At 38.6% G+C, this 18,726-nt stretch overlaps 1 protein-coding gene across 4 annotated transcripts in view; it reads right to left on the minus strand.

The window, feature by feature from the left end:
• The window catches only part of VEPH1 (ventricular zone expressed PH domain containing 1), a 274,843-nt gene that overhangs the window by 126,628 nt on the left and 129,489 nt on the right, over positions 1–18,726 (minus strand). For all 4 annotated transcript variants that reach the window (XM_047785422.1, XM_047785415.1, XM_047785430.1 and 1 more), the window contains one exon: positions 8,155–8,375. In XM_047785422.1, the coding sequence (XP_047641378.1) occupies positions 8,155–8,375 (221 nt within the window). The remainder of the gene's footprint in view (positions 1–8,154; positions 8,376–18,726) is intronic.

Raw genomic sequence — 18,726 nt, forward strand, 5'->3', positions numbered from 1 at the left:
GATCAGCTACACCTGAGACATGTGGAAGTACCAAAGTCAGAACCAGAGTCATTGCAGAGACAATGCCATTTAATTATATTGTAGGCCCCTGGGGAGGTTTTAAGAAAACTTAAAACACACATTTTGTGCTAAAATTCTCTTATAAGTAACTTCTCCCCTCATGAATTTGATGGCTTTGAAAACTGGATTTGAGTGAACTGTGACCCCCAGGACTGGGACTTAGGGATCTGTCAGGTGTCCCTTCTCCTCTCCCTCTGCTTTCCTCTTGTGCCTTCTTCCTAGCTATCCTTTCTCCCTACTTTTTCTCATTTCTTCTATTTTCCTCACCACCCCTGCTTTCTTTCCACAATTTCCATCCTTCAATGCTTCCATCCCTAATTGGGGCCTGAGCTCAACCTCCTACTGAGACCACCTGTGACAAACTGTCCCCAGTTCTGATAGTGGCCTGATTAGAGCAGCCTCCCTGGCACCACATGCTTTTGGCAAAGGCATCTTCTAGTCCAATCACCACTGGCTGCTCAGTCAGCTCACCGTTGTCAGGAGCTACCCTCTCCTTCACCAGCTTCCCCTGGGTCCTGGCAAGCATATGGTCCAATGGTTAGTGGCTACCCAGCAGACTACTTAGGGCTTTTCCAGTTTTGAAAGGTATAGACCTTTTCTCCTATCTTGACACCCTCTCTTCTTAAACCCACAATTGCTGTTATCTTTCTTTTACTTCTGCAGAATTAACTTCAATATCTAAATGTTTTGCTTGGCTGTTCCTGTTAGTTAGCTTCTGTTGGTTTATTATTTAGATATAAGCATTCTTCCTAAGACATAGGAACAAGAAAAGCACAAGCGTGTTTACCTGGTGCATCAAATAAAACTCACTCAATTAATTCATTTGGTGCGAAGGAGGTTCCTGTCTCCTTCAGTTTTTCATTCTCTCTGAGATGCTAATTGTTTTTCTTTTCATAGTCTTGTAATTTTGGCCTGAAGTCTAAAATATGGCCTGCTGGGCTATGTGTCAAATTTGTAAATTAGATGACATCTGTTTTGAATTTTATCATCTTTAACTTGCTTTCAATCTCTCTTCTCTTATTCATTTCCCCTTCAATTGTAAGGATCAGGCTTGCTGGATGCTTTAGACAAAAGTGTGGACCTTTCTGCTTTGTGGGGCACAGATTAAAATTACTGAAGCTAAATGGTTACAATGAAGGCTATTCAGAGAAAAGATGTTGGGAGAGAAGCCTTAGCAACCATCCCGGAGAGGATGAGCAGTTAATACAAAAGGGTGGCTGTCCACACCAGCCTTTTGAGGTTCCCACAGAATAATTACAATCGATTAGAAGGAGACTGACAGGGAGAGTTTAAATGTGTGAAGGAAGTATTTTGCACTGAAAGAGGTTGAGGTGATGGCAATGGTGATGGTGGTGGTACGTGAAGGTGACTTTTATTTCTTTAATTATTTTCCCCCGAAAAACAATAAAGGGAGGAGAAATGCATTTTCCTAATGCAGTCTAACATTTTGACGGTGAGACTTCATTTTTTTTTTCTCCTATTTGTCTCCTAAATTCTTCTTTTCATGTGGAAATTGTTTACTGCTAAATGGATTGGGCATACTTATTAAGGATAATTTTTCCTATCAGAATGCCTATTGGAACACCCTTGTATAACTTGCTTGTCCTTCATGTAAACCTTTTTTCACACATATAATCTCACAGAGAGTCAACTGGCCTCTTTCAACTTTGCCTGTGTAGAGGCAAGAGAGAACAGACAGATTTCTGGCTCAAATATATGCCTGAGCTTTCACATCTGATGCAGACGCTGGTCATCCCTGAGAAGAAATGAGCAGGCTGGGTGTGCACAGAATATAAAGTGGCTCCCCCGAAACCCAGTTGTAGAAACTCTAAATCAAATTTCTGAAACCACACCATGAAAATTGGCCAGCAGTGACACTGTACTTGCACAAAGATGAAAAATCCTGTCATGATGCTGGCTCTGGATTTCATGGATGCTGCCATGTATAGGTTGTTGCTAGGCAGGTCATGGGTCTGTGAAAATGCGGGTTTTGAATGGAGTATGTATACAGCAATGGTTCTCAGCTGGGGGTGATTTTTGACTCTAAAGGGACATTTAGCAATGTCTGGAGACATTTTTACTTGTCACAACTGAGGGGGAGGGTTGCTACTAACATCTGGTGTGTAGAGGCCAGTGAGGCTGATAAACATTCTAGAATGTACAGACCTTCCCATAAACAAGAATCATCTAGCCCAAATGTCAATAGTACCAAGTTAGAATCCTTCATATACAAGCATCTATACTATACATCCAACTAGGCAACAACAGATTTATTATATGTTCAACAAAATTATGATGTTGAGAGAAAGGGGAACTTGTCATCTGTCTTCCGCAGATGAATAGCTATTGCTGACTTTGATGATCATATTGGCCAGAAAATATTCTCTGTGGAGTGGGCCAAGAGGCCCTCCTGAATGGGCTCCCCGCCTGCTAGTCTTTTCTTGGTTATCAGTATCTTCCTTCACATGTATGCAGTCACTCAAGCATGATATCTCTGGGTTTTTACTCACTCTCCTCCCCTTCAACTCACCCCACCTCTCACCAGTAATCAATTCTTCATAATTCCAAGCTCTCTGACTATAGTGATCTCTCCTGACTTCTTAGGTTCCCCAGCTCTGACTTAGCCCAGGCCTCCCTCACTATGGAGGCAGCCTATTGTTATGGCTCCAAGATCAGCATACTGGCCACTCTCTTGCCAGCCTGCAGCTCCAGCCAAACCCAGTCAGAGTTCCACCACATCAGACAGTTCCTAATCCACCTAGTCCTTTAATGAAGAAATATTTATTGAGGGCCTGCTATCTGCTCATTATTCTGTAGGGAGCTGTGTTCATTGCCTGGATTAAAATCTTTCCAAACCTTCACAATGTTTACCGGAAAAATTCCTCACTTCTCTGAGAATTTTCCTCTGACCTCACTTTTCAGTTTACTCTCCCAGCCTCCACTAATGAACCTTCTCCATCCATGCTGAACCAATTGCTCCTCTTTAGTCTGAGCTACCCACTCTTAAGCTCTAATCTTTGCACATGAGGAGTATCCTTTCTTTCTCTGTCTCTCTCTCTCTTTTTCTGCTTTTTAGAGCCGCATCTGCTGCATATGGTAGTTCCCAGGCTAGGGGTTGCCAGCCTATATACCACAGCCACAGCATCACTAGATCCCAGCTGCATCTGTGACCTATACCATAGCTCATGGCAACACAGATCCTTAATCTACTAAGCAAGGCCAGGGATTGAACCTGTATCCTCATGGATACTAGTTGGGTTCATTATCACTGAGCCACAATGGGAACTCTGAGGAGTGTCCTTTGTATCTGCTGTATCCTTTCAATCCCTATCTGGGGAGCTTTCATTCATTCTGTGCAACTTAATCTAGTACCTATACAGATACCTGGCACATGGATGCTACTCAGTGAATATAGAATGAATTTAAATTTCACCTTCTTTGGAAGACATTCTTCAGTTCCCTGGCTGTACATCTCCAATGAAACCCCCTTCACCTGCTATGACTCTTAACCCCTTGACAAATGGTGTTCCATGTCTTATTTTTGTTTTTCGTCTCTTAGGACCTCTATACTCTGTGCTATGCTGGACATAAAGCAGACCCTTGTGACTAGGTGCTCACTAGTTTGCCAAGATGGCTTCTTGTGTTTTTGGAATCCTATTTAGACTGGAAATGATATGCATCACTACGTCCAAAACTCATAAAATCTGATGCTATTCTCAAATGGGCCCTACCTGTTCTCCGGAACTGAATACCTTTCAATGCATAGGATCTGGAATTTGAGTCCGTCTTTTATCATCTAGTTTTTGCGTAACCTTGGGAAGATATTTACCAGTCTCTGAGCCTTTGTTTCTTCTTCTGTAAAATAGGAATAGTGATAACTGCCCTTCTTATCTCATAGGATAATTAGGAAAGTTAAATGAGATGATGAATTTGAAAGTACTCTGTAACTTCTAAAGGTCATAAAACTTTTGAAGTGACTTCCTATTCAAAATGTAGCAAAATCATTTCTCAAAAAAAGACATACAGATGGGCAGTAGGCACATAAAAAATGCTCAACATCACTAATTATTAGAGAAATGCAAATCAAAACTACAATGAGGCGCCACGTCATACCTGTCAGAATGGCCATAATCAATAAGACTACAAATAACAAATGCTGGAGAAAGTTTGAGCAAAGGGAATGCTCCTACACTGTAGATGGGAATGTAAATTGATACAACCACTATGGAAAGCAGAATGGAGGTTCCTCAGAAAACTAAACATAGAACTACCATATGATCTAGCAATCCCACTCCTGGGCGTATATCCGGGCAAAACTTTCATTCAAAAAGACACATATACCCCTGTCTTGACTGCAGCACTGTTCACAATAGCTGAGACATGGAAACAACCTAAATATCCATTGACAGATGAATGAATCAAGTAGATGTGGTACATATACACAATGGAATACTACTCAGCCATAAAAAAGAACAAAATAATGTCATCTGCAGCAACATAGATAAAATCATAGATTATCATACTAGTGAAGTAAGTCATAAAGACAAATACTATATGATATAACTTATATGTGGAATCTAAGATATGGCACAAATGAACCTATCTATAAACAGAAACAAATTCACAGATATATAGAACAGACTTATGGTGCCAAGGGGGAGGAGAAGGGAGTGTGATGGACTGGGAGTTAGGGGTTAGTAGATGCAAACTATTATATTTAGAATGGATAAGCAATGAGGTCCTACTGTAAAGCACAAGAAACTATAGCTAACCTCTTGGGATAGACCATAATGGAAGTTAACATAAGAAAAGGAATGTGTGTGTATCTTTTTCCATATATATATATATATATATATATATATATATGTATGTATAAAGGAAGGTGTGTGTGTGTGTGTGTTGTATATGTCACTTTGTGTACAGAAGAATTGGCACAACACTGTAAATCAACTATAATTTTAAAAAATCACAGACTTCTCAACAGAAATGATGTAGTCCAAAGACAATGGAATAACATTATTAAAGTTATTTAAACTCTGTCAATCCAGAGTTAATATCCAGCAAAAATATCTTTCAAAAGTAATGTCAAAATAAAGACTTTGAGGACAAACATAAGCTGAGAAAATCTGTTGCCATCAGTCTTTTGCTAAAAGAAATGTTACAGGAAGTTCTTCAGGTGGAAGGAAAATGATACCAATGGTGACCCTGATCTGCATAAGACAATAAGCAGTGCCAGGAATGGTAAATATGCTGGGAAACATAAAAGATATTTAATAAATAATTTTTAGTTTCGCTAAAAGATAACTATTTAAAACAAAAAAAAATATGCTGGGATTTAATACATACATAGAATAAAAATAAATGACAAAAGTGGCACAAAGAATGGGAAGGAATAGATACATACTGCTCTGAGGTTCTTATGTTGTAAGTGAAGTGGTATATTACCTGAAGATAACTGTAATAAATTAAATATGTACCTGCATACTCTAGAGCAACAATTTAATAAAAAGCAAGAAAAAAATGTTTAAGAGTACTTGGATATTACAGAAGAATGGAAGCAAAAAAGAAAAGAAACAAAGATATGAAGAGAAAATAAGTTGTGAGATAGATTTTTAACCAACTACATTGATAACTGCATTAAATGCGAATAGCAATCACTACAATTAAAAGGTAAATATTGCTAGTATGGCCAAAAAAAGCAAGAGCGATATGCTATGTAAAAGAAATACATTTTAAATATAAAGATACAGGTTAAAAGTAAAGGGATAGAAAAAAAAAACACTCCATAAAAAATTGATCATGAAAAAGCTGAAGTGTTACAATAGTATGAGAAGAAAACTTACCCTCAGAGATAGAGTTCATAATGTTAAAGGGGTTGATTCACCAAGAGGACATAAGAATCCTAACTCTGGTTACTCCAAAACAGGCACACAAAACACATGAAACAAACTGATATAACTGAGAGATAGGAACAAAAAAAGTACACAATCAGTTTGATATTTCAACACTCCTTTCTCAGTAATGGATGAAAGAAAGAAGCAGAAAATCAGAAATGTCGTGGAAGACATGAACACCATCAATCAAGTTGGTCTGACATTTAAAGAACACCCCATTCAACTTGACATAGCTCAAATGTCCATCAGTTGGTGAATGTGTAAACAAATTATGGTATATCCATACAATAGAATACCACTCAGCAATAAAGAGGAGAAAAAAGTGGAAACAAGAATGATCTCAAAAATCAGGCAAATTTAACTTATGATAACTAAAAGCAAAGCAGATATTTGCCTGAGTTTAGGAGAAGTGACTGAAGGGAAGTCCCTTCACAGTGATGGGATGTGCCTTCACATCCACAAAAAACTTTGGGGGATGGTGTAAATGTTCTATGACTTTACTGTGCTGGTAGCTGCATGAATGTATACTCTTGCTGTAATTTAAATTGTGCCTTTAAAAGTCTACCTGAATAAAATAAATGTAGCAAAATAAAATAGGATGATGTGTTATATATACACAATGGAATACTACTCAGCCATAAAAAAGAATTAAATAATGCCATTTTCAGTAACATATGATGCAACTAGAGACTCTCATTCTGAGTGAAGTAAGTCAGAAAGAGAAAGGCAAATACTATATGATATTACTTATATCTGGAATCTAATATACGGCACAAACGAACCTTTCCACAGAAAAGAAAATCTTGGACTTGGAGAATAGACTTGTGGTTGCCAAGGGGGAAGGGGAGGGAGTGGAATGGATGGGGTGCTTGAGGTTAATAGATGCAGACTATTGCCTTTGGAACGGATTAGCAATGAGATCCTGCTGTGTAGCACTGGGATCTCCATCTGGTCACTTATGATGGAGCATAATAATGTGAGAAAAAAGAACGAATACATGTATGTGTAACTGGGTCACTATGCTATACAGTAGGAAATTGACAGAACACTGTAAATCAGCTATAATGGGAAAAAATCATTATATAAAAAATAATAATAAAATAGAATCCCTCCCTCAATCTTGAATAGTCTTCTTTATTTTTTTCCACAAACTTCTTGAAAGGACCAGATTTTTTTTTAACTGTATCCACTCTCTCCTTTCAATCACAGGCATCCTGTTTCATGCCCAGCCATATCACTGGCAGCTCAACTCACCACAATCATCAATAGTTTTCTAGGTGTCAATATCTGTGGACATTTTTCTGTCCTTTCATTTGACCTGACTCCAGTCTGCCTCTGAGATGTTCTCTGCACTGGGGCCAGAGTGAGCTTCTTGAAACATGGATTCTGATCATATCCTAATATGTAAAAACCTCACCCTGACTCCTTACAGCCTATAGGACAAAATTAAAACTCCTTAATTAACTATATCATGTCCTAAACATCTGGTTCCTACCTATCATTTCATCGGTATTATCTCATATTGTTCTCCTTGTAACACACATGCTAGCCAGATAAAATGATTTCTGTTTCCAGAAAGAGCTGTATTCTTTCACATGCTACCCTAAAGCCAGTGTAGTATAATCTAGTCATCTTTCAAGACTTGGTTCAAAATATCACCTCTTCTGGGAAGCCTTCCCTCATCTCAGCTTTCCAGTCCTCTCCATTCCACGCAGAAGTAGGTACTCCCAATCTGTGTTCCTCAAATTCCTTGAATCATCATAATTAGCATAACCTTCCCACAATTCTCTAATTACCCACTTAATATTTACCTCTTCACTAGACAATGAACTCTTTGGGTAAAGGAACATGTTTTATGCCTCTACATGTCTAGCTTTTGGCAGAGTTCCTGGTAGGGAGAATTGTTAAACACTTATTGAATAAATAAATAATTCTATAAACATTATTGTTTGTACTACATTCTTATTCCTTTACTATATTTTCTGCACTTTTAAGAATTCTTTTAGTTACCTTCTGGTTTTCACAGATTTAGAAAAAATTCTGGCAAGTGCCATAGGTACTCAAGAGTTACTCTATGTTGAGATAGTGAGTTTGGCTTTCTTTGGGAACTTTTATGCCTACAAAAGAAAGCACAGCCTTCTGTGCCTTGCCTCTGTGGGTTCACAATAAATCCCCGAGGTACCCAGGAATTCCTGCTCACCTGTCACTTCTGGCCATGGCAGTTTCCAGTTGTCGGGTAAGGAGCTTGGCAATGGCAGTGAAGCTGTTGCTCATGCGGAAGATATCTCTGCTCTGAGGGCCCAGAATGGAGGAGAAGGTATCTGTGATGCTTTTAATCTCTAGCAGGAGAATATGGTGAAACGAGTGTTCCATGTTGGCCAGCTGACTCACCAGGAACGGCAGGCAGCTCCTGGCTCTCTCCTGCCAAGAATAATGTAGAACAGGTACAGCTGTTGGTGGGGATGGAAACTGGGGCAGCCGCTATGGAAAAGAGTATGGCGGTTCTATGAAAATAGAACTAACCTATGGGCCACCAATCGCACTTCTGGGAACCTATCCAAAGAAAACAAAATCATTATCTCAAAGAGCTATCTGCACTGCTACGTTCATAGCAGCATTATGCCCAATAGCCAAGACATGAAAGTAACCACTGACAGATGAATGAATAAAGAAAATAGATACAGAATGAAAAATTATCCAGCCACAAAAAAGAAGGACCCCCACATTCGTGCCAACATAAATGAATCTGGAGGCATTACGCTAAGTGAAATGAGCCAGACAGAGAAAGACAAATACTTCATGGCATCTGTTATATATGGAATCTAAAAACAATAAAATTAAAAAGTCAACCCACCAGAAACAGAAACTAGAAAAGTGGTTGCCAAGGGATGGGGAGATAGGAAAAGTTGTTAAATGGTACAAACTTTAAGGTCTGAGGATATAACGTATAACATGGTAACCATAGCTGATAACACTATTGTGTAATGGAAATTTGCTAAAACGTGCGGGATAACAGATGTTAATTAACTTGATGGGGGAATGCTGTAACGACATGAAGTATATCAAATCATCACATTGTATACTTTATTATTATTATTTTATTTATTTATTTTGTCTTTTTGCCATTTCTAGGGCCGCTTCTGCAGCATATGGAGGTTCCCAGGCTAGGGGTCTAATCAGAGCTGTAGCCACCGATCTACGCCAGGGCCACAGCAACGCAGGATCCGAGCAGTGTCTGCAACCTACACCACAGCTCACGGTAATGCTGGATCCTTAACCCACTGAGTGAGGCCAGGGGTCGAACCTGTAACCTCATGGTTCCTAGTTGGATTTGTTAACCACTGAGCCATGACGTGAACTCCTGTATACTTTAAATATCCTATAATTTTCTTTTTCAATTATAGCTCAGTAAAGTTGGGGTGGGAAAGAACAATAAAGAACTAAGGTCTATAGTTAAAAGAAAGTCAGAGTCCCATGACTTGCTGATGACAATTCTATGGGGAGTTTACTTAGTGAACTAGCTGAAGCTAAACAATATGTTTCATTCATAATGCCTCTGAATTGGCTTCTTTGAGATTTTAATTTTTTTCCTGATTTCCAAGACAATTTTTTAAGAAAATAAAATATTTTTCCTGTTACTCCTTTCTTAAAAATATGTAAAGAGTCTCATGAGCCTATCTTGCCAGGTCCAAATCTCTCAACCACCATTAACAATCTGACCCCACATACCTATCCTTTCCAACTCTGGTTCCTCCTTGGGCCAAGCCTCCATGCCTGTGACTCACTAACTCCACATGCACAGGGGAGGCTTGGTCAGTGGTCCCCTCGATCCATCCATCTGTCAGCTGATGCCATGTATCACACTGGTTTACCCTCTCTCCACAGGACATCCCATCTTACTCATTTGTTCAGTTTAAGCATTTGTCAGCATGTTACAGATTTTATGTGCCTGGCTGAATGGGTAGATTCTATTACCTAGCTTTAATTAAGTCGACTCTCATGGTTGACTTAAATAGGTTCCTTCAAAGAAACTGAAGATAAAAGACAGTATGGATAACATACGTATGAGTAAATAACAAGAAAATGGCTTAGCTGGCATGGCTCCTATACCTACCAGAACTCCTCATCAGCCATATTATGAGGTGACATGATTCAACCCCAACATGACCTGAAGTTAGCACCCAAATTCAAAATTATATAGAGGGTTATTTGAAATGTAGACTGTTGTCCAATATAAACAATGACATACATTAATAAGTAAATAAAAACAAGTAAATAAAAAATAAGTAAATAAAAAGTATTTTAAAAGTATTTAAAAAATAAGTAAATAAAAAGTATTTAAAATATGCTTATTTCATCTTTTACTGCTCTTTTAAAATCTTATTTTTAGGTACTGAAAAACTTTCATAATGGTAGAATGGTAGTGTAATAGAACATACGTATAATTACAAATAAATACATATCACAGGCTGATGCTCAAAATCCTTTTAAGTAATAAGTGTACAGGTCTAAAATACACTTCAAGTTAGGAATTTCTTTTTCCCCTTTGAAGGCATTTGGAGCCTTCATTTCTTTCAAGATGTAACTCCTGTCCTGTCTCCTCCATGAAGCCATCCCCAGTGACCTCTTTTGTCTGAATTTTCACTGCATTATAAGCTCTTTTAAAAAATCTTTAGTACTTTATTGCATTTTATCATTTGTTTATTCATGTGTATTTTATGAAATCACCAAGTCAGTATCGCATGCCTAAACTATGCCTGTGCCAAATACCAGGCATCACAAATGTGAACAAGAAGTGAGCTCTGCCTTTTAAGGTACCCACAATTCTCCTTTTACATTTGTAATTCCCTAATGGTCACATGTACCACTCAAGTCTCTTGAAGGGGCTATTTCTCATACATCAATCATCAGCCTGGTACAGAACTGAGACTGTAGCATATATATCCAATGTGTATGTCTCCATTCACTGATTTAAGCAAACCTTATATACCAAAATATGATTTTATAAATAAAGTATGTAGTTGCAAAGGGATTCTGTGTTTTAAGAGAAGAATTTACTGCAGAACAGATTTCAATAGTGAACTTCCCTAGTCTTTAATACTTCACTGGGTTTTCAAAGATTCCATATTCATTTGCATCTCTTGGGGAAGGGGGTACATCTGCCAATCAATCCCTTAATAACCATTTGTTAAGAACCCCTAGTGCACAGTGCACTGTCTATGTATGACTGAGGCTCTCACTTCCATGAGCTGGACAGCTAACTGAAGAGCTATTTTTTCACTGAAGGATAACAATACTAGATAAATGAAAAATAAACGTCATTGGAACAAGTTCCTGACACTGCATTTTATACTTTGGTTCATGTAATTGCTAGGTTGTAGCAGGTCACTTAGGCATTCTTGAGTCTACTATTTCTTTCAACGTAGATGTTTTCATTCATGTGAGGGTTCTGTATGTGAATTCACCGGGTATGATGTATCACAGGAATGTTTTTTCCGTCTTCCTTTAAAGGCAAAAGCTGGATATGGGGGTCCCTATCTTGTGCCAGAAACTATTTAAGAAGCTAGAAACACTGTACTGAAGAAAAAGGATAAAAATGTCTGCCATGATAATGAGGCAGAAAGATATTAAACAAAATACATATGTAAAATATAAAGTGTGAGGATGGAGAAATGCTCCTCAAAGGAAAATGAAGCAGAATGGGAAGACCAAGGGAGGGAGGTTAATGTTAAATAGTGCAGTCTGGTCAGATGGCACAGAGAATATGACATTTGAATTCAACAAGGTTTTATACTCAAAACCCAATATTCTCAGTAACTACAGAAAACAATTACATTAAAACACATCCTGACTGACACAGGGAGGTCGGAAGAGATAAGAACTGAGGCACAGATGTGACACTTTACTATGGAGAATGCAATTTCAAATTCCAAGTAACATTCTCAGCTTTAGCTTCAAATTATTCTTTAGCAATTTTTTAAAGTCAGTCCACAAACATTTCATTTGCTTATGTAAGAAGTGTCCCTATGGTTTCATGAAGAGCCCTTTTTTGAAAGCACGTCTTCCTAAAGGTGAGTATGGCTGGGTGCATATCTGCTATAATCAACACAATTCTGGATGATCTTCTGGCAGCCAAATTGAGCTGAAGGGAAAATTAATCATAGCGCGGGAACAAGAAAAGTTACAACTGCTCTGGAACTAACATATTGAAACCAAGCCAACCTCACATCATTTATTTTGAAACTTTGGAGCATGTCCATGTACCTCACAGGGGTAACAGATGTGATTCTGGATTAGAACGTGTGATGTTGAGGTAAGAAGGGGTTTAGGAGATTCTTTTTTTTTTTTTTTGGCTCCATGACATTTTGTCTCCAGGGGTGCTAGTGACTACATTTTTCTGCTTTCAGTCATCCCACTGTGGGGTTAGGGTCAGGAACACCTGTGTGCCTTAATGGCAGGCCTGACCTCAACCTCATCCTTTCTGACATAAATTGAGTATTTATTATTAAAATAATGATAGCTGACCCACAGAGAATATAATCTGGAATGCCAAACCTATTTCATGCTTTTATGTATTGATTCGTATAATCCTCTCAATAATACTATCAAATACTGTGATCACAGCCATTTTACATGACAGAAATTAAGGCAAAGATAGAAGCCTAATTTGCTCCAAGCCACTCTGGCCCCTGTGTCTCTAGAGCTGTGTCCTTGCTGTTTATACCTCTATCCTCCCACTAAAGAGCCCAAACCCACCCAGGCACATATTTTCCCACTACTTTTTCCTGCGTCTTGTTCATCTTCAGTTATGTGATCCTTTTCACTTAATTATTTTTGATTTAGTAGTATAAACATCAATACTCTGCAAACACAAAATAGGCCAGCAGATCTCAAACCCTTTGGTCTCAGGACCTTTTTACTGCTTAAAAATTATAGAAGACCCCAAAGAGGTTTTGTTTATCTGAGCTATATCTATTGACAGTTACCATGTGTTAAGTTAAAACTGAGAAACTAAAAAAAAAAGGTCTGGAGATGTTTTTGATTGTCACAGCTGGGGGTGGGTGGTGGGGAGGGGCTGGTAGGATCTAGTGCACAGGAAAGCCCCCTGAAACCAAGTTATCAGGCTCAAAAGAGTAATAGTGCCAACCTAAATTAAGTGAAACTAGCTTTTTGTTTGTTTTGTTTCTTTCCTACAAGTATGTGATGGTGAAGAAGAAAACAATGAGTACTTTTTTTTTTTTTCGCTTTTTAGGGTCACACACACAGCATATGGAGGTTCCCAGGCTAGGGGTCCAATAGGAGCTACAGCTGCCAGCCTACACCACAGCCACAGCAATGTGGGATCTGAGCTACATCTGCCACCTATACCACAGCTCATGGCAACACCGGATCCTTAACCCACTGAGTGAGGCCAGGGAGTGAACCCACAACCTCATGGTTCCTAGTCAGATTCATTTCCACTGTGCCACAATAGGAACTCCCACAACGAATAGGTTCTGATGTCACTGTCTTCATTTGTGCTAAGGCACTGTTTTTGTCTTTTCAGTGCAAACATCAACATGGTGAAAAAGGGCAATGATGTTTGAGTATTAGTGTGAAAATAGCTTTGACCTTGCAGATTCCCTAAAGGGTTCTCAGGGGTCCATGGACCACAGTGAGAAGTGATGAACTAGAATCAAGGGTCAACAAAGATTTTCTGTAAAGAACCAGATAGTAAATATTTTTGGCTTTACGGACCATGTGGTAACTGTTATGGGAAAAGAGGCATAGACAATAAGTAAATGAATAGGTGTAGCTGGATTTGGCCCATAGGCAGTGATTTGCTGAACTGAACTAGATTATATGCTTGCAAAACTGCCTTGGTCATACCATTCATTTTTTTGTGTGTTATTCATTTTTGTTTGTAAAATACTGTTATTATTATCTCATAAAGCTCTTCTGCTATTTCTTTGTCAGGATAACAGAATGTAGATCTGACAGTGTCCAAAAATGAAAATGTGGGTGCCTGGTTATAATGATGATAGTTTCCCTTTCTTAAGCATTTATTATGCACCAGGTACTTGGCATCTACTTCCTCATTTAATCCTCACAAAAATCTTGCAAAATGGATAACAGGATGAAAATACTGATGACAAGAGGGGCAACCTCTTGACCAAGATTATACACGTAATAGAGTAGTAGCAGCAGAGCCAAGGTGGAATTTGATCTACCTGATTCCAGAATGTGAATGTTTCCATTCTGACTAGCTGAAAAAGATGGTCTAGTGCAGCCCTGAATGCTGCTTGTACCTTCCTCTGCTTTCCACCTGAAGCAATCATCACCAATTGATAACAACATTCTTCTCCGCAGAATCTTCCTGAAACCATTTCTCAACACTCTCCTCCTTGTGAGAGGGTCTCAGCCCTGGCTGTACGTTAGAATCACCTGGAAGTTTTTAGAACAATTTCAATGCCAAATAACTCCCCTTCCTCCTGTTTCTATTTAACTGCCTTATAATGAGTGGAGTCTAGGCATACAATTTTTTTAAACTTCCCAGATAATTCTAATGTAGAGCTAGGGTTGTGAATCAATAGTCTACATGAGTCTCAAATATCTCAAAATTTGAGAAGTTGCTGATTTAGGAAATGGGGATTTGGTCCTAAAATCCACACTTTTCTCTCTGTCCTTTATCAATTTACAAAAGTCAAAGAATATATTTTGCTGATTGAATGAAAATATTTTATTTCTTGGGCCTCTGTTATTCTTGCTTTTTTTACTAGTCCATATTATCGTTATCTCTTCATAATTCAACTCTTAGCTGTCCCTACACACCAAAGAGACACTTGCAAGGGCAGTTAGGAATGAAAATAAAATGAGCTTATTGTTAGTGCTTTCTCAATGAAGCTTTGCCAGGGAGACCCCAGCCTTTGCTTAGGAGCCCTCAGAAGCCTGAGTGGGGCAGGAAGTGTTCAACTGCTTGGGAGTGTTTTTATTCCATGAGTCTCCCTCCTAATGATAGTGAGATTACTAGCTTCAGAGCAAGAATTTAGGGGTTAGTATGGGCCCCTCCTCCACCTCAATTCCTTGACTTCAACAAACTCTAGCATAGGGGAGCCAACTCTGACTGGTCCTGGGATTTTCCTGGTTTTAGCATTGAAATTCCCTGTCCTGGGAAACCCCTCAATCACGGACAAACTAGGACAACTGAGCACCCTACTCTGGAGTGTGTGAAAAGGTGGGAAATTATTTCAGCTCAGAGGACTTTGCTCAACAGCCTCACACTGCTGGTGAATATGACAATATATCACTGTGTGTGCGTATGTGCACAGTCAATTATTATTATTAATAGAAGCTGTATTCTATGAAGTCACTTCCAACACTGAAAAGGGAATGCTGAAGCATTGCTTCTAGGGGAAATACAAGGGTAGATTCCTGAAAGCCTCTCGTCACATATTTTCATCAACTGATCAATACATAACCTTGTTTTATGTGTGTTTCTATTTAAAGACATCTTAATTGATATAGATCATTAATTATTAAAATTGAACTCACAGCCAACAGCACTATAATGCATGTCTGAACAAAGCTTACACAACATACAAATTTTCTCCATAAGGCACATCACAGCCTTCTTGCACTTAGGAACATCAGGCAGGACTTAGCACTACACTTGTAGACATTTTAAATGATGAAATCACCACAAAAAGCACAAGGATGAGAAAAACGTGGCACTAAATAGACCATGAGAAGAAACACTTGTTTACAGTATGGAAGCTTACAAGAAGGCAGAGCATTGCCTTGTTCAACCTCACCTGGGAACCTGTGTGGTGGGCAACTTCAATTTTTTGCTGTTTTGTGCATGTCTATGAATGACCTCCTAAGCACCTTGAGTATTGATTTGGTGTTACAAACACATTGAGAGACTAAGTAAATTTTACAAATATAAAATCAGTGAGGTCAGATAGATAGTCAGACATGTAGGAAGGTAGATTGATTAATCAACCTTGGATCTTTGTGGATGTCCTATAAAAGGGAAATACCTGCTTTTTTCTGGTCAGAGTTGAAAGATATTCCAAACAGGACCTCACTGTCCATTCAGCCATTACAAATCCCACTCAGAGGAATGCAAGCTCAGTTTAACCAGGTCAGAGGGAGTCTGCTTTAAGTCTCCAGCTCATCTTCCGTTTTTTTCCCCTCTACTTTGCACTACAGGCATATTCTCTCCTTATCTTTAATTCAAATGTTCTTTCTGTAGTAAGTTACTATACATCTAAATCCATGTGAGCTCTATCTGTTTTTCACTCACATATTAATTCTTCTCCCCATTATAGTCAGGTTTGCATCTATGACCTAACTTGGGTGTGCAGACTGAAGGCTGGTGACAGCCGTCTGCTTTTTGTTTTTGTAGCCATTTGTTTTTTGCTTGCAACTCAATTTTTTTTAACAAAATAACCTCAAATTTATTTAACAACTGGTATAACTTCAGGAAAAAATAGATAAATGAATATTTGTAGCTGGAGATTTTAATACAGTTTCTTCAAAACTTATAAAGTAACACCTAAGTAGATATATCAAAGACCTAACCACATAATTAATAAATTCAAGCTATTAGAGAGATTTTAAAACTTGCACTAAATAGTATGCACATTATTGTACCCCAGAAACTAACACAGTCTTGTAAATCAACTTCAAAAAAGTTGTATGCACATTCTTTTTGATTATTATTGGAACAGCAACTGTTTACAGCAGAATATGAAAGACACAGTAACATTACATATTCTAAAATCCTTTTTTTCCCTATTTAGATTCTCCACCAAAAAAAGAGGGGGGAGGAAGATGTTAGAGTAATACTGTTCTTCTTATTTTTTTTTTAAAGGGATCCATTTAGGGGAGTTCCTGTCGTGGCTCAGTGATTAACGAATCCGACTAGGAACCATGAGGTTGCGGGTTTGATCCCTGGCCTTGCTCAGTGGGTTGGGGATCTGGCATTGCCGTGAGCTGTGGTGTAGGTTGCAAACGCGGCTCGGATCCCGCGTTGCTGTAGCTCTGGCATAGGCTGGTGGCTATGGCTCTGATTAGACCCCTAGCCTGGGAACCTCCATATGACAGGAGAGTGGCCCTAGAAAACTCAAAAAAAAAAAAAAAAAAAGGATCCATTTGGTTTGGGACATTGAGTTATGAAGCCCTCCCTGAATAAGTATTACAATTATGAGAAAGCCAAAGCAGAAACTTATCCATAAATATTTTTTCAAATACACCCTGATATGCTTGGTAAGACATTTATGAAGTGGGGTTCATATTGGAGATGCTAAAATCTGCTTTCTTCTTGGAGCTATTTGTGACTAGGTATTTGTTACCATTTTTAAAAGACCATTCCTAAAATCTTTTTCTCTTCCTCCACCTCCGTTAACAACTCAGCTTCCATTAGAAACAGATGCCTTCCATTATGACAGAGCTTTGGCTACCAGAAGCCCTTTCTCCCCTTCTCTTCCTTGTACCCTCCTATACATGTCTTTAGACCAATTCAAATGTCACCTCTTCTGTGAAGCCCTCCCTGACCCTTCCAGCCAAAGGTGCTTGTGCCTGTCTCTGTGTACCTCAGACCTACAGCCATATTTTCAGGAGAGCTCTGACATCCTTGTCTGTAATTTCCATGTTGTTGCCTTTCCTTGGTGTGTCCCTCAAAGGCTGGACATGTCATGTTCATCTTTGTATCTCTAATGCTTAATGTGCTGCCTGGCATAGAGTAATGTTTACTACTGAAAATAATCACCAACACCCCACCACTCCTGACATGGCTCTGAAACTATGAGGTGGGGAAACCTCATTCCTTTCAGCAAAATAGGTTTGTTTTTTTTTGTTTGTTTGTTTGTTTGTTTTTTTAATCTCCTATGCCTTTGGTGAGTGCGGCTGTACTGATAGCTTTTTTTTTGGGGGGGGGGGAATGGTTGGGCTTATATTAAGAAAAACTTGAGAGTATTTGGGGCTTGGTGTTTTTTTCACCTGTATAACTTTGAGCATCTTATTCAAGCATTTTGAGCCTCAGTTTCTTTGTCTGTAAATTTGAACAAGCAATTCAGTGGCAGATACTCTTGACTGCCTATCAATAATCATATCTCATCCTATTACCTTCTTTCTTATTTGTAAAATCTCCATCCCATCATAATGTAAAAATGACAGCTATTCAATTCTTCAGACTCCTTTGTAACTAGGGGGTGGGTATATGACTTTATTCTGGGCATTTAGACCTCAGGTGAAATTTTATGAGGTGAGAGATTGATGGAAAAGGTTTTCCTCCCAAGTAAGAGATACATGGAAGAACACATGGTTTCTTTTTAACCAGCTGTTGTTGTGTCTACATCATGTGGTGCCTGGACCTATGGCAGCTGTCTTGCAAGCAGGAGTGGGCATGCTTACAGGGCCAAGTCAATACACTAAGGAGGAAGAGTCTTTTACTAAGGGTACTTGATGACATTGTGGAACCTTTGAAGGGACCTTGGACTCTTCGTGTCTTCTAGACTTCTTAAATGAGATAATAAATATTCTTATTATTGAAGCCAACTTTAGATTGATATACTATTATTAAACTCATCTTAGCAGACACAAATATTTCATGACATCGTTATAAGGAATAAAGAAATAATACCTATAAAGGACCTGGCATAGAGCAAATGATTTTTTAAAATGGTAGCAATCAACTTTTTTGTGGTTGTTTATTGTTCTTTTCATCTTTTTAGGGCCACACGTGCAGCATTATGGAAGTTCTCAGACTAGGGATCGAATTGGAGCTGCA

This window comes from Phacochoerus africanus, chromosome 1, assembly GCF_016906955.1.
Source record: "Phacochoerus africanus isolate WHEZ1 chromosome 1, ROS_Pafr_v1, whole genome shotgun sequence".
NCBI lineage: Eukaryota > Metazoa > Chordata > Mammalia > Artiodactyla > Suidae > Phacochoerus > Phacochoerus africanus.